Source organism: Caretta caretta, chromosome 1 (genome assembly GCF_965140235.1).
Source record: "Caretta caretta isolate rCarCar2 chromosome 1, rCarCar1.hap1, whole genome shotgun sequence".
Taxonomy (NCBI): domain Eukaryota; kingdom Metazoa; phylum Chordata; order Testudines; family Cheloniidae; genus Caretta; species Caretta caretta.
In genome coordinates this window covers 163622901-163650157 of record NC_134206.1, presented here as the reverse complement: position 1 = coordinate 163650157, position 27257 = coordinate 163622901, and the positions used below count along the sequence as shown (strand labels likewise).

At 40.3% G+C, this 27257-nt stretch overlaps 1 protein-coding gene and 1 long non-coding RNA gene across 6 annotated transcripts in view; one reads left to right on the top strand and one right to left on the bottom strand.

Annotated features, from left to right (window-relative positions):
- Positions 1-27257, top strand: part of MORC3 (MORC family CW-type zinc finger 3) — a 66202-nt gene that overhangs the window by 20130 nt on the left and 18815 nt on the right. For all 5 annotated transcript variants that reach the window (XM_048867257.2, XM_048867274.2, XM_048867265.2 and 2 more), the window contains 11 exons: positions 3914-4046; positions 5101-5315; positions 5591-5738; positions 8665-8815; positions 11200-11331; positions 11559-11678; positions 17313-17410; positions 22386-22490; positions 22641-22763; positions 22857-22931; positions 23802-23844. In XM_048867257.2, coding sequence (XP_048723214.1) covers positions 3914-4046; positions 5101-5315; positions 5591-5738; positions 8665-8815; positions 11200-11331; positions 11559-11678; positions 17313-17410; positions 22386-22490; positions 22641-22763; positions 22857-22931; positions 23802-23844 — 1343 coding nt within the window. The remainder of the gene's footprint in view (positions 1-3913; positions 4047-5100; positions 5316-5590; positions 5739-8664; positions 8816-11199; positions 11332-11558; positions 11679-17312; positions 17411-22385; positions 22491-22640; positions 22764-22856; positions 22932-23801; positions 23845-27257) is intronic.
- LOC142073347 (uncharacterized) lies at positions 690-18664 on the bottom strand. Its single transcript, XR_012670171.1, has 3 exons — positions 18569-18664; positions 16239-16359; positions 690-890 (listed from the first exon to the last, which is right to left on the bottom strand). It is a non-coding gene; the product is annotated as an uncharacterized LOC142073347 (long non-coding RNA).

Genomic DNA, 27257 nt, shown 5'->3' with positions numbered 1-27257 from the left:
CATACAGTTCCGCAACCCTGATGTGGCCCTCGGTCTAAAAAGTTTGCCCACCCCTGCCTTAGAGTTTACTCTTTTTAATACACTTTAACAAACAAATGATGTCATTGCCAAGTATTGGACCTTAGCTAAGGCCAGATGAAGCTGTTTTTTATAATATATTAAACAAACTGATGTAGGCAATTACTTACTGTACCCAGTACCCAATGAACCAGGTTTTATTTCTATTATTTCAGCACAAATAACCTTAAATAACAAACAACCTTAAATAATACAGGTATTTTGAAGTGTCACTGAAAGTTTAATACAACTCTTCTTATGATCTCATTCATTTTTGACCACATGCATTGGGCATATTGCACATGTTTAAAACCATAGTTCACCCAAGTCTAATGTGAGCTGATATTCCTGCTAGGGCAGGGGTCGGTAACCTGCGGCATACGTGCCAAAGGTGGCTCGCGAGCCGATTTTTTTTACTGGCACGCTCCTGCCAGCCGGGGTCCTGACCGCTGGCCCTGCTCAGTCCGCTGCCTGCCTGGGTGAATGGAACCCCAGGCCGGCAGCAGGTTGAGCGGGGCCCCCGGCGGCTGGGATCCCGGCTGTCAGGAGTCGGTGGACAGAACCCCAGACCGGAGGCGGCTGCTGGCCCCACTCAGCCTGCTGATAGTCTGGGGTTCTGGCCACCGGCCCCTTGCCGGCCAGGGTCCCAGCTATCAGCCCTGCTTAGCCTGCTGCTGGCCTGGGATACCAGCCACTGGCCCCGCTCACCTTGCTGCTGATCTGGGGTTCCAGCCGTCCGGGCCTGCTCAGCCCTCCTGTCGGCTGGAGGGTACTGGGGTACTGGCAACTATCCCAGGGCTCTGCTCCTGGCATGGGCCCAGCGCTCTGCAGCCCTTATAAAAAATTACACTACAATTAGCTTGAAAACTTAAAAACTTTGTATATTACAATAATCATTAAAAAAGTATGTTAATAAATACATAGGTTTGGTGAAACAAAGTAGTTGTACTTATGTGCCTGTGCTTAATTTGTGTTTTCAATGATTTACCTTCTAAAAAAACTTGCATGTCTCGCACCCCCAGAAAGGGCATCTCGCACCCCCCAGGTTAAGAACCACTGCACAAAACTGATAAGATCTGTATTTTAATTTAATTTTAAATGAAGCTTCTTAAACATTTTTAAAACCTTGTTTACATACAACAATAGTTTAGTTATATAGACTTTTCGAGAGAGACCTTCTAAAAATGTTAAAATGTATTACTGGCACACGAAACCTTAAATTAGAGTGAATAAATGAAGACTCAGCACACCACATCTGAAAGGTTGCTGACCCCTGTGCTAGGGGATGGGGTGGTATTAATCCTTTTATTTAAAATTGAGTCAATTTGGGGGGTATTAATCAACTTTTACATGTTTTACATATAAGCTGATGACTTCATCAAAAAGATGAAAATAAAACTAAAATGCATTTCTAACTCTAGAATTGACATTAATCATCAATTACATCTTCAATTTATGGTTTTTGTTTAGGGTCTGTGGTAATTTTTAAAGTAGCAAAATCTCGCTGTTCAGTGCTTTGCAAAACTGTATGCGCTAGTCAAGGAAAAAATTTTATCCCTTCTCCCCAAGTTAGTTTGTGGCAGATGCTGTAATGAGGTATTGTATTACTACAGTTTAATTTTGCAAAGTACCACTCTATATTTACACTGTGAAGAAACACATAAATAATTAAAATTGACAATATAAATTGATAAAGGACATCTTTGTTATGCACCTTTGCTTTTACGTGTTTGTTCACTCACAAATTCAGAATGGGCCTTAATGCAAATTACTAAAATTCTGCAGGGTTTACATTTAATTCCAGTGGCTGCTCATCAGGATTGCCAGCAATAGTTTAATGACAGGTTTCAGAGTAGCAGCCGTGTTAGTCTGTATTTGCAAAAAGAAAAGGAGTACTTGTGGCACCTTAGACTAACAAATTTATTTGAGCATAAGCTTTCGTGAGCTACACTCACTTCATCGGATGCATTCAGTGGAAAATACAGTGGGGAGATTTATATACATAGAAACATGAAACAATGTGTGTTACCATACACAGTGTAACCAGAGTGATCACTTAAGCTGAGCTATTACCAGCGGGGGGGGGGGAGACATGGGGACCTTTTGTAGTGATAATCAAGGTGGGCCATTTCCAGCAGTTGACAAGAACGGAGGGGGGCGGGGGAATAAACATGGGGAAATAGTTTTACTTTGTGTAATGACCCATCCACTCCCAGTCTCTAGTCAAGCCTAAATTAATTGTATCCAGTTTGCAAATTAATTCCAATTCAGCAGTCTCTGGTTGGAGTCTGTTTTTGAAGTTTTTTTGTTGAAGTATTGCCACTTTTAGGTCTGTAATCAAGTGACCAGAGAGATTGTACCCAGAAGTCACCTACTACAGGACAGGCCCAACAAAGAAAATAACAGAACACCACTAGCCGTCACCTTCAGCCCCCAACTGAAACCTCTCCAACACATCATCAAGGATCTACAACCTATCCTGAAGGACGACCCATCACTCTCACAGATCTTGGGAGACAGGCCAGTCCTTGCTTACAGACAGCCCCAGAACCTGAAGCAAATACTCACCAGCAACCACACAACAAAAACACTAACCCAGGAACCTATCCTTGCAACAAAGCTCGTTGCCAACTGTGTCCACATATCTATTCAGGGGACACCATCATAGGGCCTAATCACATCAACCACAATATCAGAGGCTCGTTCACCTGCACATCTACCAGTGTGATATGTGCCAGGAATGCCCCTCTGCCATGTACATTGGTCAAACAGGACAGTCTCTACGTAAAAGAATAAATGGACACAAATCAGACGTCAAGAATTATAACATTCAAAAACCAGTCGGAGAACACTTCAATCTCTCTGGTCACTCAGTTACAGACCTAAAAGTGGCAATACTTCAAAAACAGACTCCAACGAGACACTGCTGAATTGGAATTAATTTGCAAACTGGATACAATTAACTTAGGCTTGACTAGAGACTGGGAGTGGATGGGTCATTACACAAAGTAAAACTATTTCCCCATGTTTATTCCCCCCCCCCCCCCCGGTTCCTCAGACGTTCTTGTCAACTGCTGGAAATGGCCCACCTTGATTATCATTGCAAAAGGCCCCCATGTCCCTGCCCCTCCGCCCTCCTGCTGGTTATAGCTCACCTTAAGTGATCACTCTGGTTACAGTGTGTATGGTAACACCCATTGTTTGATGTTCTCTATGTATATAAATCTCCCCACTATATTTGCCACTGAATGCATCCGATGCTCACGAATGCTCATGAAACCTTATGCTCAAATAAATTTGTTAGTCTCTAAGGTGCAACAAGTACTCCTTTTCTTTCAGCAATAGTTTAAGTGGTTCCTAAATGGCAGATCCTCATTAGTCTTTGGAAAGGCCTTTTGTTTGAAAGCCACTTGGCAACCAGCACTCATAGCTTAACCCTACATCTTTCTGAGTGATTAGTGGTGGAAAGTCATCAGCAAACAGCCCAGATAATATGGTATCTGTCCACATGAGTGATTATAAAAATTGGTGTACGCTGTGTGGGGACTGGCCTTCAAGTCTGATCCTAAAACAGCAACTATAAGCCACTCATTTTGTAGACCTTGTACAATATTTTAACTTTTAAAAATGGCTTTAGCTGGCTTAAAAAGGAGGGTGAAGGAAAGAAGTGTATGGAATTTAATGTTTTATGGGTAAAAGATGGGACATCCTGAATCCACTTACCTGGGAAATATTTTCATAGAACGTTTTGGTATATAAGCCCTTCACCAGAATGTATTTTTGAATATTTGAATGTATGGATGCTATAGCATTTTAATTTGTGCTCTTGTTAATTTCACACTTCCCTGATTTTCAGACAATGCTTATGATCCAGATGTGAATGCGAAACAGATATGGATAGACAAAACAGTAATAAAGGGCAACATATGTCTGACATTTACTGATAATGGAAATGGCATGACTTCAGAAAAATTGCACAAAATGCTCAGGTGGGTAACTGTTTTGTGGATATTTTTATGGTCTCCCACAATCATTCCAATTTCCAGTTTCAGATTGTAATGTTCTGCTCGTTCCTGCATATTTTTATATCAAATGTGCAAATTAATTTAGTGCCTGTGAAAGTGAGACAAAGATTAGTAACTAGATCCAAATGATAGGCAGATGCTGGTCAAGCATTCATCAAGATCTGCAGTACATTTTGTTCCTGAATCACCCACCTCCATTTGTCTGTTCCTGAGCCTATTTAGAGTCAGCGGCAATACAGAAATATGTGGTTTTGTAATGTCCGTAAGTGGAATAGGATGGGGAAGAAGAGGAGGATATGCTTGCTAAACTCAGGTTTGTGTAAATATAAACCCAGGTAGCCAAAGGTGAAAGGTAGTTAGCTCAGTGCCATGAACTGCCAGCATAACCATTCAGTTGCTCCTTTGATTTAGTGGGTTGTAGGTGAAATGTATTAGAATTAAGATTTTGCACATTGTTCAAAATTGCAGGTATTATAGAACAATTAAGGGGCTGAGGAATTGCTGTAATGAACAGTTATATATTTTCTTCTTACGTGTTTTTTTTCTAACTTATTGTTTCTTGTGAGTTAAGGGCTTAATGCTAAATTCATTGCACAACTACAGATCATCACTTCTAATGAAATGTCTCCTTTGTCTTCTTTACCAATGCAAAATTGACTTTTGTTTACAAATTATTGCAAAAGCAATTGAGAGAAGTGGAAAAACTGTTCACCAAGGTCTAGTTCAGTCTTTATAATTGACTGTTAGACTGATTTGGGAGCACTTTTTGTATAATCCCTTACAGAATATACCCTTTAGACATATTTAAAGATGGCAATAGATGACACTAGGGAGCAGTTTAGCATTGTAACATCAATCTGATCCTCAGCCTTTGTCTAGTTGTTGAGCAAATACATCTTTTAGCTGTGCTGTAGTCACTGGTATCAAAAGTAGAGATTAACATCTGTTTAAACCTATTTTGATATCGATCTTTTGTGGGTTTACACTTTTTACAAAATGTTCTAACAACGTGTTTCAGCTTTGGTTTCAGTGACAAAGTTACAATAAATGGCCGCATTCCAGTGGGACTGTATGGAAATGGATTTAAATCAGGATCTATGCGCCTGGGAAAAGATGCAATTGTTTTCACCAAAAATGGAGAGACCATGAGTGTTGGCCTGTTATCTCAGACCTTCCTAGAAGCTACAAAGGCAGAACATGTCATTGTTCCTATAGTATCATTTAACAGGCAACATATCCTTTTGAGTATTTTCAGACACAAAAAGTGGTGCACTTGCATGTGTAAAAGTAGGATATGAAGAGCCTCTCAGAATGGAAATTGCAGTTGTGCTTTGCCCTCCTCATATATAAGGAGGGATGAGGGCTATGCGGGGTTGGATAATAGCAACAAAACACTTGTCTAAGACATGTTAGGAAGAAAGCCCAGAGTACTGTGGCTATGCCAAAGAAGCTCACCTAGAAATTTATTTTAATTTGTGAAATGTTTAAGTCTTTAACTTAGTTTTTACGGCAAATAATTAATCCAGTAGAATACAAAGCCAGCCTAAAGGCCATCCAGGCATATTCTTTGTTCTCTACTGAGGAGAAGTTACTGGCAGAGCTTGATGCTATCATGGGGAAAAAAGGAACAAGAATCATCATTTGGAACCTTAGAAGGTAAGATGAAGTCCAGTGTCTGCTAAATTGTGAACTTAAGTGTTCAGTGTGCATGAGTTTGGTGGTAAGCAGCTAGACTTTAGAAGTCTTGGTGGAACAACTCTCTAAAGCTACAAAGCTAATGAGCATGAGTTGGTAGTAACTTAGTGGGAACATGCGGAATCAGACTGATAAACTTGAGAGTTACAAGGTCATTCATCCACTACCACTAAACTATCATGACAGAGCAAGTAAAATAGCCAGTGGCAAAGGGACTAAAACCAGGTCTACACTACAATGTTCTGCTGGCATAGCTATGTCTGTTAGTTATGGCAGCAAAAAACCCTGTGTTCACAGTTAATATAGGCAAAATACTTTTGTTGGTATAGCTTATGCCCTTTGAGGAGGTAGTTTAACTGTGCCAGCAAAAGAATTACTTTTGCTAGAATAAGTTGGAGCGCTGCTAGAGAGGTTTGTTGGCATTGCTATACCAGCAAAATTTTTGCAGTTGAAAACTAGCCCTAAAATGTGATATCTTGCTAAATCTTATCTGTTTTAATATTAATGGCGGTTTGAGAGAAACCAGGCAGCTCCTTAACTAAACTTTCTTGTGGCCTAGTAGTAGTATACTTAAAATGTCTGGAACTTTTCAAGTTTAATTCTAGTTTGACTCTTATGGTATCTAATCCAGAATTTCCCCACATATTTACCATAGCAGAATAAAAGGCTTAATTAGTCACATTCTCAAAGTCAGTAGAAATTAGAGAACAAATTTGTTTGGTCAACTTCATCCATGTGCCTCTTCAGGATTGTGCCCTATAGAATCATAGAAATGTAGGACTGGAAAGAACCTCAATAGGTTATCTAGTCCAGTCCCCTGCACTCAAGGCAGGACTAAGTAATAACTAGACCATTCCTGACAGGTGTTAGTCTAACCTGTCCTTAAAAACCTCCAATGTGAGAGGTTCTACAGTCTCCTTAGGAGATTTGTTCCAATGCTTAACTACTCTGACAAGTTTTTCCTAATGTCCAACCTAAACCGCCCTTGCTGCAATTTAAGCCCATTTCTGCTTCTTCTATCCTAGGAGGTTAGGGAGAACAATTTTTCTCCCTCTTCCTTGTAACAACCTCTTTTGTACTTGAAAACTGTTATCATATCAGCACCCCCTCAGTCTTCTCTTCTCCAGACTAAACAAACCCAGTTTTTTCAATGTTCCCTCATAGGTCATGTTTTCTAGATCTTTAATTGTTTTTGTTGCTCTCATAGACTTGAAGGTCAGAAAGGACCATCATGATCATCTAGTCTGACCTCCTGTACATTGCAGGCCACAGAACCTGCCCCACCCACCTGGGAAAGAATTCTCTATAGTAACTCAGAGCCCTCCCTATCGCTGGCTGTTGAAGATTTGCTGCTGGCGGTCGTAGATAGGCTACATGCCATTGTAGGCAGTCTCATCATACCATCCCCTCTATAAACTTATCAAGCTCAGTCTTCAAGCCATCCCCTCTATAAACTTATCAAGCTCAGTCTTCAAGCCAGTTAGGTTTTTTGCCCCTACTCCTCTCCTTGGAAGGCTGTTCCAGAACTTCAGTTCTCTGATTAGAAACTTTCACCTAATTTCAAGCCTAAACTTGTTGATGGCTAGTTTATATCCTCTTCTCTCCTCTGGGCTTTCTCCAGTTTATCCACATCTTTCCTGAAATGTGGTGTCCAGAACTGGACAAAATGCTCCAGTTGAGGCCTAATCCGCGCAGAGTAGAGCAGAAGAATTATTTCTCGTGTTATACTTACAATGCTCCTGCTAATACAGGGGTTCCCAAACTTGGTTCACGGCTTGTTCAGGGTAAGCCCCTGGTAGGCCCTGAGGTGCTTTGTTTACCTGAGTATCTTCAGGTACGGCCACTCAGCCCCAGTGACCGTGGTTCGCTGTTCCTGGGCAATGGGAGCTGTGGGAAGTGGTGCGGGCCAGGCTGCGAGTGGCCATACCTGCAGATGCTTAAGTAAACAGTGTCTCGCGGCCCTCCAGGCCACAAGCCAAGCCACAAGCCAAGTTTGGGAACCCCCTGTACTAATACATCCCCGAATGATGTTTGCGTTTTTTTTTTGGCTGCAAGTGTTGTACTGTGGACTCTCATTTAGCTTGTGGTCCACTATAACCCTCAGATCCCTTTTGCACAGTACTCTTTCCTAGGCAGTAATTTCCATTTGGTATGTGTGCAGTTGATCCTTCATAAGTGGAGTACTTTGCATTTGTCCTTACTGAATTTCACTCTGTTTATTTCAGATGATTTCTCCAGTTTGTCCAGATCAGTTTGAATTTTAATCCTATCCTCCAAAGCACTTGCAACCCTTCCCAGCTTGGTATTGTCTGAAAACTTTAAGTGTACTCTCTGCCATTATCTAAATCATTTATGAACATATTGAACAGAACTGGACCCAGGAGGGATCCCTGTGGGACCTCACTTGATATGCCCTTTCAGCTTGACTGATAACTATGGTCTGGGTCTGTAATTCCCCGGGTTGTCCCTATTCCCTTTTTTATAGATTGGCACTGTATTTGCCTTCTTCCAGTCTGGAATCTCTCCCATCTTCCATGAGTTTTTGAAGATAATAGCTAATGACTCAGATATGTCCTAAGACAGCTCCTTGAATATTTTAGGATGTATTTCTGTAGTAGTTTTGTTAGGATTCATTTAGAACAAATGAATGTCATTGCAGTGTTACCTGGTAAATATTAGAGAACTCTTCTTCAAAGATATGTTCCTTTTTAATCAACCATACTTTAGAATCTCCAGCTGAAATAAGCTTGCCTGCTAAAATCTTCCTATTCCACCCTTCCGTGGTACCCTGCCTTCAGTAATTGTTTTGGGTTATTCGTTTATTTTTAATTTTTTAAATAATTTAATATAAATTTATTTTATTTATATTTTGGATTGCCTTCCACAGAGATAAAGATGGAGAAACAGAACTCGATTTTGATAAGGATAAATATGACATCAGAATTCCAGAAGATTTAGATGAAGCAACAGGGAAAAGAGGGTATAAAAAACAAGAGAGACAGGACCAGATTGTGCCCGAAAGTGACTATTCACTAAGGGTAAGTATACTGTTTTTTTTTTTTGTTTTGTTTGTTTTTTAAATAAAGTAATCAGTGACAAATCTGGAAAGTAGGTTAAAATATTTGTTTTCAATGAGAATGATACTACAGCAGCATTGGCCATAAAATATTTTAAAGACATAGAATCATAGAATATCAGGGTTGGAAGGGACCTCAGGAGGTCATCTAGTCCAACCCCCTGCTCAAAAGCAGGACCAATCCCCAATTAAATCATCCCAGCCAGGGCTTTGTCAAGCCTGACCTTAAAAACTTCTAAGGAAGGAGATTCTACCACCTCCCTAGGTAATGCATTCCAATGTTTCACCACCCTCCTAGTGAAAAAGTTTTTCCTAATATCCAACCCAAACCTCCCCCACTGCAACTTGAGACCATTACTCCTTGTCCTGTCCTCTTCTACCACTGAGAATAGTCTAGAACCATCCTCTCTGGAACCACCTCTCAGGTAGTTGAAAACAGCTATCAAATCCCCCCTCATTCTTCTCTTCTGCAGACTAAACAATCCCAGTTCCCTCAGCCTCTCCTCATAAGTCATGTGTTCCAGACCCCTAATCATTTTTGTTGCCCTTCGCTGGACTCTTTCCAATTTATCCACATCCTTCTTGTAGTGTGGGGCCCAAAACTGGACACAGTACTCCAGATGAGGCCTCACCAATGTCGAATAGAGGGGGACGATCACGTCCCTCGATCTGCTCGCTATGCCCCTACTTATACATCCCAAAATGCCATTGGCCTTCTTGCCAACAAGGGCACACTGCTGACTCATATCCAGCTTCTCGTCCACTGTCACCCCTAGGTCCTTTTCCGCAGAACTGCTGCCTAGCCATTCGGTCCCTAGTCTGTAGCTGTGCATTGGGTTCTTCCGTCCTAAGTGCAGGACCCTGCACTTATCCTTATTGAACCTCATCAGATTCTTTTGGCCCAATCCTCCAATTTGTCTAGGTCCTTCTGTATCCTATCCCTGCCCTCCAGCGTATCTACCACTCCTCCCAGTTTAGTATCATCCGCAAATTTGCTGAGAGTGCAATCCACACCATCCTCCAGATCATTTATGAAGATATTGAACAAAACCGGCCCCAGGACCAACCCCTGGGGCACTCCACTTGACACCGACTGCCAACTAGACATGGAGCCATTGATCACTACCCGTTGAGCCCGACAATCTAGCCAACTTTCTACCCACCTTATAGTGCATTCATCCAGCCCCTACTTCTTTAACTTGCTGACAAGAATACTGTCCATTTGCTTTTGCAGTATGTGTCTGTGATGCTTCCCCAGAGTGCATCTCAGCTTCTCCAGGATTGTGAGGCACCTAACTATAACCTGCCCTTAGTGTGAGGAAGCCTTGTTGCTGTGTGTCAGCTCCCTGACTCTGCCAGTCATGGGCAACACAAGCACTCTCTTCTCAGCCTTTGCTTGCTCCACTGTCTCTCTGCAGGTCAGTGATAGATATGGTCCAACCTCCAAGCCCTTGAATGTCTTTCTAGTACCCAGCCCCTGTTCCACTGGAAATACTCAATATTCACAGATTTGGTGCTTCCAGTTGCAGTATACTGCAGTTTCTAGTTTTCCCTCAGATCGCTGCTCTCTTTAACAGACAGCACTTAGATATGTTTATAGTGAAAGCAAGAAAAAGTGTATTTAACAAAGGAAAGAGATTCAAGTGATAAGTAGAAGTATTGGAAACAAATGGTTACATATAAAATAAAATAATGCTTTTAGAATCTAGACTTTAACTACTTAGGCTAGAATCTAGACTAATTTAATGCCTTGTAAAGCAAAGTTCACCCCAAAGACCTTTCACTATTTTTCAACCAAGCCTGGGGTGATCCTTTTTGCATGAGGCAAGCCGTACTATCAGCTTGTCTCCTCAGTGAAGGAATTGTCTGTCTTCTTTCCGCCACTTGATAACCTGCCTGTGGCCTGCCCCTGTTGCAAGAGCCATGCCCCTGTTGCAAGAGCAGGATTCAGCCCAGAGAGGACAGGGAGAGGTATCATGCAGCCCCCAGCATCTAAGCAGCAGCAACCCTGAGGCCTGGGCTCCACACATCCTAGCACTTCTGTCCCTAACTGTAGCCCTGTAAACCTGCCTGCGCCTGGGTCTTTCCATGTGGAATGACAGTGCTGGGAGCCTGTGGAGCTGCAGGCAGCAAAAGTCAATAGCAGCAAGTGTGTTGCCAATATCCAGACCAATTCCAATTCTAGTCAATTGGATGGTTTCAGTTCCAGGCAAAATGTTTAACAGGAAGTAGTTATCAGGGTTGTTATTAAGCAGCATTTACTCTATATAGAGAGAGGATGTATTATAAACCATTCATGTTGGTTTGGTTTGGCTTGCGTAATAGAAATTACCATGTGTTTTGCAGGCTTACAGCAGTATTTTGTATTTGAAGCCAAGAATGCAAATCATTATCAGAGGACAAAAAGTGAAAACGCAGCTGATTTCCAAAAGTCTTGCATACATTGAACGCGATATTTATAGACCAAAATTTTTGGCTGTATCCTTTACTGATACGTACATCATTGCATGCTGAATGGGAAGACATGATGTAAGTACGCTGTCAATTCTGTGACAAAATGTGGTGCAGAGATCCATTAAGATGCTATACCAAACCTGGGGGCTGATGGAATTGTTCCAGTTTGAAAGTATTGGCTCATTTTTGAATGAACTTTCAGTATGAAGAAACTCTTGGTGATCAAATTATCCTTAACATCCAAAAACAAGGCTAAAACTGTAAGAATCACCTTTGGATTTAACTGCAGAAACAAAGACCATTATGGAATAATGATGTATCACAAAAACAGACTCATCAAAGCTTATGAAAGGGTTGGCTGTCAATTAAAGGTAAGAATTTAACCTTGAAAAAGTTAATATTTGTGAATTAGAAACTAGTTTAATTCAAAACAGTTTACCTAATTTGTTGTATTGAGAACTATAATAGTAATAAAATACTGATTTTTAAGAAATGTTATATTTTGATGTAGCTTTTGTAATATCTTTGGTTTCTGTAGTGTCAATGCATCAGTTTAATACTGAAAGTTGTACTAAGAACTTCATGATAAATGCTTGCTTTAGTACTAAAAGTGGTGTACAAAGTGTAGGCAAGAATATGTCACTTTTAGGAGAAAGGAGGGACTCGAGAATCATAGAAATGTAGGGCTGGAAGGGACCTCGAAGTAATCAGTCCCAGCTCCTGGTGCTGAGTCAGGTCCAAGTAAACCTAGCCCATCCATGACAAGTTAGTCAATCTGTTCTTAAACATCCAGTAATAGGGATTCACAACCTTCCCTATACCAGAGGTTTAACTACCCTTGTAGACAAAAAGTTTTTCATAATATTTAACCTAAACTCCCTTGCTTTTAGTTCAAGCCCATTGCGTCTTACCCTGCTTTCAGTGGACATGAACAATTGATTTATCCTCTTTATAACCGCCTTTAACATACCTGAAGACTTCTCAAGTCCCCCCATAATCTTCTTTACTCAAGAAGACATGTCTAGTTCTTTTAACCTTTCCTTATGATAAAAGGTTTTAGAACCTATTTTTTGTTGTTCTCCTCTGGACACTCTCTCCAATTTGTCCACATCTTTTCTAAAGTGTAGCACCTAGAATTGGACGCAGTACTCCAGCTGAAGCCTCCCCAGTGCCAAGTAGAGTGAGACGGTTACCTCCTGTCTCTTACGTACAACGCTGCTGTTTATACACCCCAAGTTATTAGCGTTTTTCACAATTGTATCACATTGTTGACTGATACTCAGTTTGTGATCCACTACAACTCCCAGATCTTTTTCTGCAGTACTACTGCCTTGCTATTTATTCCCCACTTTTGTAGTTGTGCATTTGATTTCTCCTTTCTAAGTGTAAGGTACTTTGCACTTGTCTTTATTGAATGTCGTCTTGTGTGATTTCAGACCAATTCTCCAATTTGTTACAGTAATTTTGAATTCTAATCCTGTCCTCCAGAGTGCTTACAAACCCTCCTAGCTTGCTGTCATGATTGTTTTATAAGCATACTGTCCACTCCATTATCCAAGTCATTAATGAAAAATTGAATTGGACCAGACCCAAGACTGACACTTGTAGGACACTACTAGATATCTCCTTCCCATCTGACAGAGGACCACTGATAACTACTCATTGAGTATGGTCTTTCAACCACTTCTGCGCCCACCTTACAGTAATTTCATGTAGATCCCATCTTCCTAGTTAGCTTGCGAGAATGGTCATATGGGACTGTGTCAAAAGCCTTAATAAAATCAAGTGATATCACATCTACTACTCTTCCCTCCCTCCCTTCCCCAATCCACGAGGCTAACAACCCTGTCAAAGAAGGAAATTAAGTTGGTTTGACATGATTAGTTCTTGATAAATCCATGTTGGCGATTACCCTCCCTCCATGTGATCCCACCCTCCATGTGATCTTGAAGATAATTGTTAATGATTCAGAGATTGCTTCAGCTAGTAACTTAAGTACCCTTAGGATGAATTTCATAAAGCCTTCTGACTTGAATACATCTAACATATCTAAATATTCATTAACTTGTTCTTTCCCTGTGTTGGCTTGTATTCGTACCCCTTGTTAATATTAGTTGTGTTGTATCTGTTAACCTTTTTAGTGAAGACTGAAGCAAAATAGGCATCTCAGCCTTCTCTGCCAAGTAGAGGACCTACACTTTCCTTGGTCTTTCTCTTAATGTATTTAAAGAACCTCTTAGCCTTCTATACCTCTCGCTAGGTGTAATTCATTTTGTCTCTTAGCGTTTCTGATTTTCTCCCTATATGCTTGATGAATTGCTAAGTACAAAAGAATACCACAAAGTTCCCACTTTTTTGTAGGATTCTTTTTTGATTTTTTCAGATGATTCAAGAGTTCCTGATGGAGCCATGTTGACCCCTTACTATAGTCCTCTTTCCTGCATACCAGGATAGCTTGAAGTTGTGCCTTTAATATTATCTTCTTGAGAAACTGCCAGTTCTCTTTTAGCCCTTAGATTTTCTTCCCGGGGGATGTTACCTACCAGTTCTCATAGTGTGTTTAAAATATCCCCCCTCCCCTTTTTTTTTTTTTTTTAAAGTCCATTGTCCTTATAGAATCATAGAAATTTAGAGCTGGAAGGGACCTCAAAGTCATCAAGTCCAGCCCCCTATGCTGTGCCAGGACCAAGTAAACCTAGACCATCCCTGACAGGTGTTTGTCCAACTTGTTTTTAAAAGCTTCCAATGATGGGGACTCCTTGAAAGGCTATTCCACTGTGTAACTTCCTTTTGTAGTTAGAAAGCTTTTCCTATCTCTCTTGCTGCAGATTAAGCCCATTACTATTTGTCCTACCTTCAGTGGACATGGAGAACAATTGATCACTGTCCTCTTTATAACAGCACTTAACATAATTGAAGACTCTCTCAGGTCTGGCCCCTTCCTTTCTCTTCTCTTCCCCTCTTCCCCCCCCCCCTTCTCATGACTAAACATGCCCAGTTTTTTAGCCTTTCCTTATTGGTCAGGTTTTCTAAACCTTTTTATCATTTTTTGTTGCTCTCTTGTGGACTCTTCCCAATTTGTCCACATCTTTTCCAAAGTATGGTGCTCAGAATTTGACACATTACTCCAGTTGGGGCCTCACCAGTGCCGAGTAGAGTGGGATAATTACCTCCTGTGTCTTGCATGCAACAGTCCTGTTAATACACCCCAGAATCATATTTACCTTTTTTGCAGCTGCATCACATTGTCAACTCAGTTTGTGGTCCACTGTAACCCTAAGATCCTTTTCAGCAGTACTACTACCTAGATAGTCCCCGTTTTTGTAGTTGTGGTTTGATTTTTTTCTTCCTAAATGCAGTACTTTGTACTTGTCTTTATTGAATTTCATCTTGTTGAATTCAGATCAATTCTTCAATTTGTCAAGCTCATTTTGAATTTTAAACCTGTCCTCCAACGTACTTACAACCCACTCCAGCTTGGTGGTGTCTGCTGATTTTATAAGCATACTCTCTACTCTATTATCCAAGTCATTAATGAAAATATTGAATAGTACCAGACCTAGGACTGACCCCTTTGGGATCCCAGTAATTATGCCCTCCTAATTTGACAGCAAACTGATAACATTTGGGTACAGTCTTTCAGCCAGTTGTGCGCCCACCTTACAGTAATTTCATCTAGACCACATTTCCCTGCTTTGCTTATGAGAATGTCATGTGGAACTGTGTCAAAGGCTTTACTGAAATCAAGGTATATCATGTCTACTGTTCCTCCATCCACTAGGTCAGTAGTCCTATCAAAGAAGGAAATTTAAGTCAGTTTAGCATGATTTGTTCTGGCAAATCCATGCTGACTCTTCCATATAACCCTGTTCTCCTTCAAGTGCTTACAAATTGACTGTTTAATAATTGCTCCAGTATCTCTGCAGGTATTGAAGTTATGCTGACGGGTCTATAATTCTCCAGGTCCTCTTTGGTTTCCCTTTTTTAAAAATAGGTACTACATTTGTCCTTCTCCAGGCTTCTGGGACCTCTCCTGTCCTCCAGGAGTTCTCGGAGATAATTGCTAAGAGCTCTGAGATGGCTTCAGCTGGTAGCTTAAGTACTCTAGCATGAATTTCAGCAGGCCCTGCTGACTTGAAATACATCTAACTTATCTAAATATTTGTTAACCTGTTCTCTTCCTATTTTCGTTTGCATTCTTTCCCACTGGGTGTCGGTATTAATTGTGTTGAGTATCTGGTGGTCATTAACCTTTTTAATGAAGACTGCAACACAATAGGCATTAAGCACCTTAGCTCTGTTGATGTCATCAGTTATTAGCTCTCCTTCTCCGCTAAGTAGAGGACCCACACTTTTCATAGTCTTTCTCTTGGTCCTAAGGGATTTAAAGAACCTCCTCTTATTCCCTTTTATGTGCCTTGCCAGGTGTAACTCATTTTGTGCCTTGCCCTTTCTGATTTTTGTTTCTACGTACTTATGCTGTTCTTTAGTACTCCTCCTTATCTATTTGACCATGTTTCCGCGTTTTGTAGAATTCCTTTTTGATTTTCAGGTCTTTAAAGAGCTCCTGATGGAGCCTTTTTGGCCTCTTCCGAAGGAAAGATAGAATAGTTTGCAGTTATGCCTTTAATATTGTCACCTTGAGGGAACTGCCTGCTGTCCTGAACTAATTTTTCCCTTAGATTTTCTTCCCTTTGGACTTTACCTATGAGTTCTTGGAGTGTGTGTGTTTGCTTTTTGCTAACCAGTGGAGTATTTTAAAATGCTGAATATGTATTTGAGGGAGGTGTGAGGTGAGAAATAGAAACAACAAATAATTGCCAAGTTAAGTTATTAGCTACTGAGTATTCTATAATAGTAATATCTGAAAGAAAAGTTTTATATATTGTTGTCTACATCAAAGATCCTTTGAAGTTGGAATTTTCCCTTACCTTTTTATGTCCTTATTCTGCTGCCTTTGCTCCTTCCTTTCTTTAGAATGATGAAATCAGCATTTCATGGTCACTTTCACCCAAATTGCTTTCTGCCTTCAGATTCACAATCAATTTCTCCCTATTGGTCAGAATCAGGTCGAAAATGATTGTCCCCATAGTTACTTCCTCCACTTTCTGAAACAAAATTTGTCCCTGATACATTTCCAAGAACTTATTGGACATTTTTTGCTTTGCCTGTATTACTTTTCCAACAGATGTCTGGGTTGTTCACGTCTCCCCATTAGTACCAGATGTGTTTTTGATATTTGTTTTGTTTTAGAAGTGCCTCATCCACTTCTTCCTCCTGATTTGATGGGCTATAATATACCCATACCATGATGCTACCCTTATTTTTCCTTGGGTTATCTTTACTGAGAAACTTTAAACCTGTCTGCCTCTCACCACCTTCTGGACCTCAGAACAAGCATATATATTCTTGATGTATAATGCTACATCACCTGCCTGTCCTTCTTGAACAGATTATACCCCTCTATACCAATAGTCCAGTCATAAGATTTATCCCAAGTCTTTGTGATAGTTTAGCTTATGTACTAATTATTCCCCATACTCCTTGCATTTGTGTATAGACATCTGAGATGTTGAGCAGATTCCCCCACTGATTTCCCTCTTGTTGCTCCTGTGACCCTATTGTCATTTTCCATGTCTTCCTCCCTTCCTCCGAATTTCTAACCCTCTGTTAACATGGGTTTTTTATGCTTACCTATGAGCTTTTGTCACCTGCCCTCTCTGGACCTATTTTAAAGCCTTCCTTTATCCACATTGGATATGTTTTCATCCATGATAGATACAAAATACAAGACAATTCCATTTTTTTCCCCAAGAGGAACTACATGTCAAAATTTAATTTTGTAATTTCAGCTCAAGAGGCTTGTAAACTTTTCCAACAAACTTGTTGCTAAATTGAATATATTTTGTAAAATCCAAACTATCAATTGTTTTCTCTTTGTAGATAGGAATGTTTCAGTATAAAAGTTGGCATCTTTTTCTAATTTCTATATTAATCTTTTACAGGCAAACAACATGGGTGTTGGTGTAGTTGGGGTTATAGAATGTAACTTCCTAAAACCAACTCATAATAAACAAGATTTTGATTATACCAATGAATACAGGTGAATATATATGTATTTTATCTAGACATATTATAAAATGGGTTTACAGTGGGTGCATTAAATACTTTTCATAGCATGCTATTTTCTTAGCTATAAAATGTCAGGTTTTTTTCCCCTAAGTATTGCATAAGTACTTTGTAATCTGAAATTGTCATGAAATACTACCACCACTTTGGACAGTAATAGCTACCAAATTGAAAACAAAGATAGTTAATTCTGTTTTAAAAAGTTACTTTATCTTTCAAACACCTACATGCTTCTCTCTTTAAATGCATCTTTCTATGGATAGAGTTAACTGGCTGAAAAGCTGAATTCATATGCTAACCAGTGGAGTATTTAAAATGCTGAATGTGTATTTGAGGGAAAAGTGAGGTGGGAAATAGAAACAACAAATAATTGCCAAGTTAATTGTGTGTTCTTTAATACTAATATCTGCAAGAAAAGTTTTATATATTGTCATCTACATCTGAAGATACTTTGGAGTTGCTATTTTTCCTTGTTTTTTACATGCAAAGATAATTAAGTAATTGGCTTACTGGAGAGTGTATTTAAGGAGTCTCAAAATTAATGCTCTAGTTAAATCTGTAAATTAGTAATTTGTCCATTTTTTAATAATAAAGGTTGACTCATCCTTTTTAAAATTCGGAGATACAGCTTTCCTGTTTCTCTGGTAGGCTGAGCAATATCAATCACCTGTAACCGAAGGAACTGGATAGGTCACGAGACTGGAAATTCTGTTAAATCTTAGATTTGGCAGATGAACCATAAAGTAAGCAGCTCAGATTTCTCAGTCGGTTAGGGTTGTGGTAACAAACTGGGATTTGGAGCTGCTCTGTAATAGTTTATGAATAGTGCATGTTGACCTGATTGGGATGTTTTGTATGAATACAGTGGTTTAGTATAATGTGTGGGTGGATGGAGAACAAGCAGGAAGGGAAAGAATGGCTCAAAATAAGTCACTTGTCTCGTAACTAGTCAAGTGTTTGACAATTCCAGGACAGAAAAAGGCTTTTGATCAATGGGATCTAAACTCAAAAAGAACACTCTTTCAAGAGGGAGGATAGCTGTTTAGGGGAACCAGACTAAACCCCCGGATCCTTCTGAGGGTATCTGAAGAAGTTAGGCCTGCTTAGGTTACTTTAAGGGAAGTACAGGTACCTGAACTCACTTGGACCTGTTAAGTACAATTGATCCACAGTATACTGTAGCCCAGGGCCTGGTCTCAAGAATGGGAGAATTGCAGAATCCCACCTGTTGACAAAAAGTAGACAATCGTTTGATTATACTCACGATTTGTTCTTAAATGTTCAAGGTACCAAATAACCAAACTTACCCAAATTTATTGTTTAAACACAAAGCCGTATGGGAAGGAGACATATGTGCCTTCTTTCTGGGAAGCAGTTCTTGCACAGAAAATGTGCTGCTAAGATAGCTTATCACAGGAGCAGGCAAACTTTTTGGCCTGAGGGCTGCATCGGGTTTTGAAAATTGTATGGAGGGCTGGTTAGGGGAGGGGGGCGTGGCCCAGCCCCCACTCCCTATCCGTGTCCTCCTCCCCCCCCACCCCCTGTTTCTCATCCCCTGACAGCGCACCTCCCTGTTCCCCGATGGCACACTCCCCTCCCCCCCCCCCCGACTCCTGCCCCATCCAACCACCCCTCCTCTGTCTTCTGACCACCCACGGAACCCCTGCCCCCATTCAACCACCCTGTTCCCTGCCCTCTAACCACCCCGACCCCTATCTACCCCCCTGGCCACCCTCCTGAACTCCCCTGCCCTCTGTCCAACCCGCCCTGCTCCCTGCCCCCTTACCACGCAGCACAGAGCACCAGGTCAGGCTGGGCTCTGCAACCATTCTGCCCTAGGAGCTCGCTGTACCAGCAGTGTAGTAAGCTGAGGCTGTGGGGGAGGGGGAACAGCGAGAGAGGGGCCAGAGGTGAGTCTCCCAGGCCAGGGGCTTAGGGTCTGGGCAGGAGGGTCCAGCGGGCCGGATGTGTCCCGCGGGCCATAGTTTGCCTACCTCTGGCTTATCAGATAATAATACTTGTAGTATGATTTTACAAGTTGCAAAGCTTTGTAACATATCACTAAAATCCAATCCATTGGTTTGTAACAGTTCTTTAATTTGTTTTGTTCTATTATTATTTCTGATTTGGCTAGTACTTTCCAACCCCAGTTGAGTGTAGAGGTACATCCCAATCTGTGCTAGGACCCACCACTCTTTGTATTTTAGCTTAACAGGCTTCCTATTTTCTAATGGCAAGGCTGACTACAGCTTTGCAAAACGTTGTGCTCTTGTGAACAGAATTGTGGGGAGAGCATGATGTATTCAGTTTACATATACAAAAAGTGTTGGGAAGTTATGTTAACAAACTGTGCTGATAATACCCGTTAATGGGATGTATGCAATCTCTAATATATAATATAGACAAACTATATATAATATAGAGGAACACACCATAAGATAAGTAAAGGGACAAGGCCTAACACATGAGGGGGTTGCATTCAGAGAGACCAGACTGGGAACAGAGATTCGGGTAACCCTTATATACAATGGCAGTAGCGTTCTCAACTTTTATCTAAAATTGTGCTTATTGTATTTATTAAACAGTGGAGGTGTATATATTTTCTCTCATTTGAAGAGAGTTTGGGAGACTTCAGAAATAATTCAGTTAACTGAGGTGAATGGTAAATATTTAGTGAAAAATATTGAAATAAATGTAATACACAAGTACAATTTTATATGAACATTAGTGATATCTTACCCGCCCTTCCCCCCACCACCTTTCCAAAGACACCTAGCTTTTGTACATCTGCTCCCATCACCCTATGAAGTCTGCTTTCCTTGTCCTCCCTTAGGCTTCAACCCTGCAACTGAATATGCTCCTGAAAACCTGTCTGCTTGTAGGAGCTCTGTTGACTTTGGTTATGATGTCAACTCTGCTCTTCCTTTATTGCCTCTTTCTTGTATACCCATAATTGTTCCCACTAGTCTTGTCTGTATTTCCCATTAGACAAGTATTTTCATTTTTACAGATCATGTTTGGTCTTGTAGAATCCTTTGTTCATTTGGTCCAAAACCATCCTACTTAATTCATGTACTATAACTTTTGCTCCGCCTTGCTTATTTCCATGTCTTTGCCTCTTCAATTCACTGGCTTCTTATACATTTTGCTATGCTACTTACTCCTGCCTTCCCGTTTGCTTGCTTCCTTCATGATTATGATTCGCTTTTTTTGTGGCTGTCTACATATGTGTTCTTTCTAGACCTCTCTTTGGAACATTCATTTGCTCTTTGTTTTTCTGACTTAAAATCTTTAAATCCAATCTCAAAACTTCTCTTCCTCTTCTAAGTTTGTTGTGATCTTGCTGAGGACTTTTGCATGTCTGACTTAATGACTGTCCAAGACTATCGAATAACAGGCTCAATTGGAATTGATGTTCAATCAGAGATTAATACAGCACTCTACAGAAAGAATAGATAATTACTACCCTAGGTGTTAGGTAAAGATCTGACGCTGTGTCTCTTCTTCACTGTTACAGGTGGGGAATGAAACTATGCATCCCACCAAAGTTCCAAAACTTCTGTTATTATATAGGGATTTTAGCCCATGACCCCTCTTTGCCAAAAATACCCTCCCAGAACTATGTTCTGATGCCATCTTATGTTCTGATGGGATTTCCTTTAATATCTGTACATTCTTAGTTTTCCTGATTTATGTGAAGGCATAATTTTTTACAGCTGAGGACCAACATTTTTCAAGATAATATCTCTCAGGGAGTTCTTCCCCCATAAGCATTCTTCCCTGTTGATTCCCCAATAGGAAACATCTGCTGTAACAATCATCCCTCATCAATCCATTTTATATGTAATGCTTATGTAAGCATTATATTATAACTTTTTTTTAAAGGAATGGTTTCCATGAATATTTGGAGTTTTATAGACATGGAAACACCACAGATTATTAGATACATCCTAATGCATAGAATTAATGAATGGGTTACTTATAGGTCAAGGACCAGCATTCAGGGCCTTAGAATTCCACATACTCTTTATTCTTTAGAATCTTTGTTAATATCATAGTTAATATGTAAATGAATCAATATACAAAAAAGAAAAGGACTGAAAGGGCTAATATTCATGAACAAGTATTAATAGGACTACCAAATGGACTACTTAAATTATTTTTTAATAGCTGTATTGCCTAATCTTTCACCATTCTTTCGAATCAAAGGCTATTTTGTTCAACTGCTGCTATTTCTACAGACTATAATTATACTTTGGGCTAAATTTTCACCACCACTGTTTGCCCAGAATCCCTCATACCTAAACCAGAGACTCATTCCCACAGACCATCAGGTTACTCAGTTCTAATTTTATTTCTTCTCTGAAGGTCATTTGTAAATTGGGTTTGAAACCTTTATTTTCACTACTCGTGCAAAGACTTGTCCACTATTTGAACGCACAGTTTGCCCAAATCAAAGCCAGAAAAGTATCACTAAGGGCTTGTCCACGCTACTGTGTGGGGTCAATCTAAGATACGCAACTTCAGCTATGTGAATAGTGTAGCTGAAGTCTACCTTCTTAGATTTACTTACCGCGGTGTCTTCAGTGCGTAAGTCGACAGCTGATGCTCTCCCATCAGCTCTGCTTGCGCTCCTCGTTGTGGTGGAGTACCGGAGTTGACAGGAGAGCACTCAGCGGTCGATTATTGCATCTATGCTAGATGTGATAAATTGACCTCCGCTGGAACGATTGCAGCCTACCGATCCGGCAGGTAGTGTAGACAAGCCCTAAGTTATTGACATGTAAGACTTCACACAAGTCCAGCGCTTTAGTTTAAAATTACGGGTTTTTTTATTTGAATAACTTTCTGCTATAATCACACTAATTTTTCTATGCAATCTGTAAATGTTTGCCTGGCTAATAAATATTTTACAAAATGTTTCTCATGAGGCACTATTTCTTTGCTAGACTTACAATAGCAGCACTGGGAGAAAAACTTAATGATTACTGGAATGAAATGAAAGCAAAGAAAAATGAAGAATATCCTCTAGATTTGCCAGTAGAGGATCTACAGTAAGTAAGATGCCTCTAAAGCTATAATGTAAAGGCCTCAATACTAAAATACATACATGTTTCTCTTTTCTCTACTCCTACATGATATTGCGCAGGAGTGGGGGAGGGGGAGGAACATTTTCATATGAATGTTTTAATGTTTCTGTACAGAAAACGACCTGATCAGACATGGGTTCAATGTGATTCATGTCTGAAGTGGCGGAAGCTTCCAGATGGAATAGATCGCTTGCCAGAGAAGTGGTACTGTTCGTTGAATCCTGATCCACAATTCAGGTAAAGTGGGATCTGGAGGAATATCTAGATGCTATTGCATGTTTTACTTTTCTCAGTTGATTAGAGCACCATTGTCTCACTACTCTTAATCAGGAATTGCGGCGTACCAGAAGAACCTGAAGATGATGACCTAATACATCCGACATATGAGAAAACTTGTAAGAAAAAGTGAGTACCAAAGACTTGTGTAAAAAGATGTGTACCTATTATAGAATAGAAATATGAGAAGTAAAACACCTTTAAGTTTTTAATTTACCCACTGTTTTGGGGATATTACTAAGTTACAGCATGGTTTGTGCCCTAAAAGAGCAGACCAAACCATTGTAAGGGAACAGTGTTACAAATGTCATGTTATATTTTTATATATATATCTCCTTTTAGCATGGACTGATGCAGAAATTCTCAAATTGTTCTGTGGACCACTAGTGTGATTTTTGTGTTTGACTGCTGATCACATGATGCTCTTCCTCCTCCTTTCCAGCTGCTAAATTGACAGCTAAATATGTATTAATGTAAATACTCTCGTAAGTTAATATTATTAGAGCAATTGCTGGCATTGGCTCAGGGATGTTGCATAATTCTTAATTGAGGGGTGGGAAAGGTGGTCCACACAATGCATGGGAAGATGACACTCTTAAGGTGTAATGCAGGCTACATAAACTGAGGATCCCTGTTCTACCCTACACATACAGTTGGGTGTAACCAACTGCCCCAACACAGTAGTAATTTTGAGCATGAACAGGACCTTAATTGACAGTTCAGGAAGGCTACTGTTTTGAGTACAGATGAAAAGGGTTAGCTTAAAAGGGATTATTTACAGTGGTCAAATCTGACAGGTAATTGAGGTTATGCTAATTTTAACTCCTAACAGCCTTCATGCTTAAATTATATTCAGTAATTCAGAATGTTAGTGAAAACCATTGTCCATTCTTTTCATCTTTGAAAGGTGAAGAGTATTGTATTTGTTTTAAGCTAGAAATTGATTTTTACAGTGAATTATATTTTGATTTAAACTTTTTCTTCCCCTAACGTATAAAGAGACAGGGAAAAACTAAGGAGGCGACTGGAGTACAGCCAACAGGTAACTGTCTCTCTTAATCTTGATTTGCTCTTGAATTTGGTAGTTTTGGCTGTAAATGCACCTGAATGATGATTTCCCAGATGTAATTCATTCAAGAATATACATACAGTATATTGCACTGTAGCTGCTAATGTGCATTTAGCGAAAGCTGTAAATTCAAAACTCTGCACACTTCAGAAGGTCAGGGGATATTTTTTTTTCCATCGGAGTGTCAGATTTTGTTTGAGAGGAAATAAGGGAGATTACTCAAACTACTTTGTAATACATTTAAATATTTTTACATGAACATTCTGAAAGGGGCTTCAAACATAATTTACACAACACTATATTTTTAAATACTCATTTTGTTTTACTAGTACTTTTTTTAAAGGCAGTGAGCCCACTGCTCTTATTTAGAAGATGTGTAAACAAATATACACGCTTCTCATGTTTAATGTTTTTATATACGCAAGTGCACACATACTGTATCTGATCACATTATGCTTGTTTAAGAAGCCGTATACTTTTTGACTATTTGATCAAATTAAGGTATTTAAAACAGCATTGAGAGGCTCTATGTTGTGTGTCTTCTAGGTTCAACTTGCTTAATTTACAAGTAAGAATTGTTTTAAAATTGTCAGTCCTGCAAATTCAACCTCAGATCTGTATTATTGCTCGCAATAAAGGTTCCGCTGGCCAAAGTCTGCCTTCCATTCTGCACAGACAGCCTTATCTTTAGTGAAAACAACAAGGAGTCCGGTGGCACCTTAAAGACTAACAGATTTATTTGAGCATAAGCTTTCGTGGGTAAAAACCCCATTACTTCAGATGTATGGAGTGAAAATTACAGATGCAGGCATAAATATACTGACTCATGAAGAGAAGGGAGTTACCTCACAAGTGGAGAACCAGTGTTGACAGGGCCAATTTGATCAGGGTGGATGTAGTCCACTCTCAATAATAGATGAGGAGGTGTCAATTCCAGGAGAGGCAAAGCTGCTTTTGTAATGAGCCAGCCACTTGTTTTTGTGGATACAGACTAACACAGCTACCCCCTGATACTTATCTTTAGTGGGAGTTTTACCTATAAAAGCTATTTGCAGAATTTGTCCTTTTATTTCAAACTTAGTTAATGTTTCAGTTGATTCATTAGATTGGAAAAAAAATACAGGCTCTCTGACATAACTGTATTAACACTGTAGTGCTAACAAATAAAAAGTGTAAACATTTGAAAACCTGGTCCCATATATATATTCCAGATCATCTTTTTACTTTAATGACCAAATTTAGTGTGCAAGAACACTGTTAGTATGCATATTTTATGATGTGCATAAAATAGTGTGCATGTCTCCCTTTGCTCCCCATGTACCAAATTTTCAAATACATTTAGTAAGAAGATACTGTTTTCATAGTTATGTTTTGGGAGCAGAATTCAAAGTTCGGTGATTAATTATCAAAGTATTAAAATGTACTTTCCAAAGTAATTAAACCAACGTAAATAGAACTATTTAAATATTGAAATTACTAGAGAATATATAAAAGCATAGCTTTCTTGAAGAAAAAAGTTTATAAAAATGTGCAGGTAAAATTAAAAATATGCTATAATAGGTAGATCATAGTATTGTAGAACTGAAATGTACCTTGAGAGGTATTTTAGTCTAGTCCTCTGCACTCAAGGTAGGATTAAGTATTATCTAGACCAGTGGTTCTCAACCTGTGTGCCACAAGTGGCCCACAATCAGCACACAGCTGCAGCCTACGTTACATCCTCAGGGCCATACGGGGGTGTGTGTGTGTGTGTGTGTATAATATATCTAGTGTGGATGTGGCTTACATAACACACAGCGAGCCACATATGTGGCCCACAATGGTAAATAGGTTGAGAACCACTGATCTAGACCATCCCTGACAGGTGTTTGTCTAATCTGCTCTTAAAAATTTCCTATGACAGAGATTCCACAACCTCCCTAGGCAATGTATTCCAGTGCTTAATTATCCTGACAGGAAGTTTTTCCTAATGTCCAATCTAATCTGCCCTTGCTGCAATCTAAGCTGCTTCTCCTATCCTCAGAGGTTAAAGAGAGCAATTTTTCTCCCTCCTCCTTGTGACAATCTCTTTTGTACTTGAAAACTGTTATCATATCGCTTTTCTCTCCCCCCCCCCACCCCCCCGGTCTTCTCTTCTCTTTAGACTAAACAAACCCAAGTTTCAAAGTTCAGTCTATAGGTCATGTTTTCTAAACCTTTAATTGTTTTTGTTGCTCTCATAGAGTTTGTCAGAAAGGACCATCATGATCATCTAGTCCAGGGATCTCCAAACTCAAATCACCACAAGGGCCACATGAGAACTAGTACATTTGGCACGAGGGCTGCATCACTGACACCCCTCCCCCTGCTGCCCCAGCCCCGCCCCCACTCCACCACTTCCATGAGGCCCTACCCCACTTCTTCCCACCCCCTCCCTGCCCCTATTCCAACCTCTTCCCCAAATCCCCGCCTCTTCTCCGCCTCCTCCCCTGGGCGTACGGGTCCCCGCTCCTCTCCCCTCCCTCCTGGAAAGTGCTAATCGCTGCCAAACAGCTGTTCGGTGGCGGGAAGCACCTGGAGGTAGGCAGAGGAGCAGGGATGTGGTGCGTTGCGGGGGAGGGGAGCTTGGCGGCCGCAGGAAATAACTCAGGGGAGGGGGGCCGCAGGGAGCTTGGCGGGCCGCAGCAAATAACTCCGCGGGTCGCGTGTTTGAGACCCCTGATCTACTCTGCCAGCCACAGAACCTGCCCCACTGACCTGGGAAAGAATTATCTGTAGTAACTCAGAGCCCTCCCCATCGCTGGCTGTTGGAGAGATTTACTGCTAGCAGTCGTAGATAAGTTACATGCTATTGTAGGCAGTCTCATCATACCATCCCCTCTATAAACTTATCAAGCTCAATCTTGAAACCAGTTATATTTTTTTTTGCCCCCACTGCTCCCCTAGGAAGGCTATTCCAGAACTTCAGTTCCCTGATGATTAGAAACCTTCGCCTAATTTCAAGCTTGAAATTGCTGATGGCCAGTTTATATCCTCTTCTCTCCTCTGGGCTTTCTCCAGTTTGTCCACATCTTTCCTGAAATACAGTGCCCAGAACTGGACAAAATGCTCTAGTTGAAGCCTTATCGGCACGGAGTAGAGTGGAAGAATTACTTTTTGTGTCTTGCTTACAACACTCCTGCCAATACATCCAAGAATGGTGATGAGTTTTTTTTGCAATACTTCGGACTCTCATTTAGCTTGTGATCCAGTATAACCCCCAGATCCCTTTCTGCAGTACTCCCTTCCTACTCAGTCATTTCCCATTGTGTGTATGTGTGTAATTGATTGATCCTTCCTAAGTGGAGTACTTTGCATTTGTCCAATTTCATTCTGTTTGTTTCAGGCCATTTCTCCAGTATGTACAG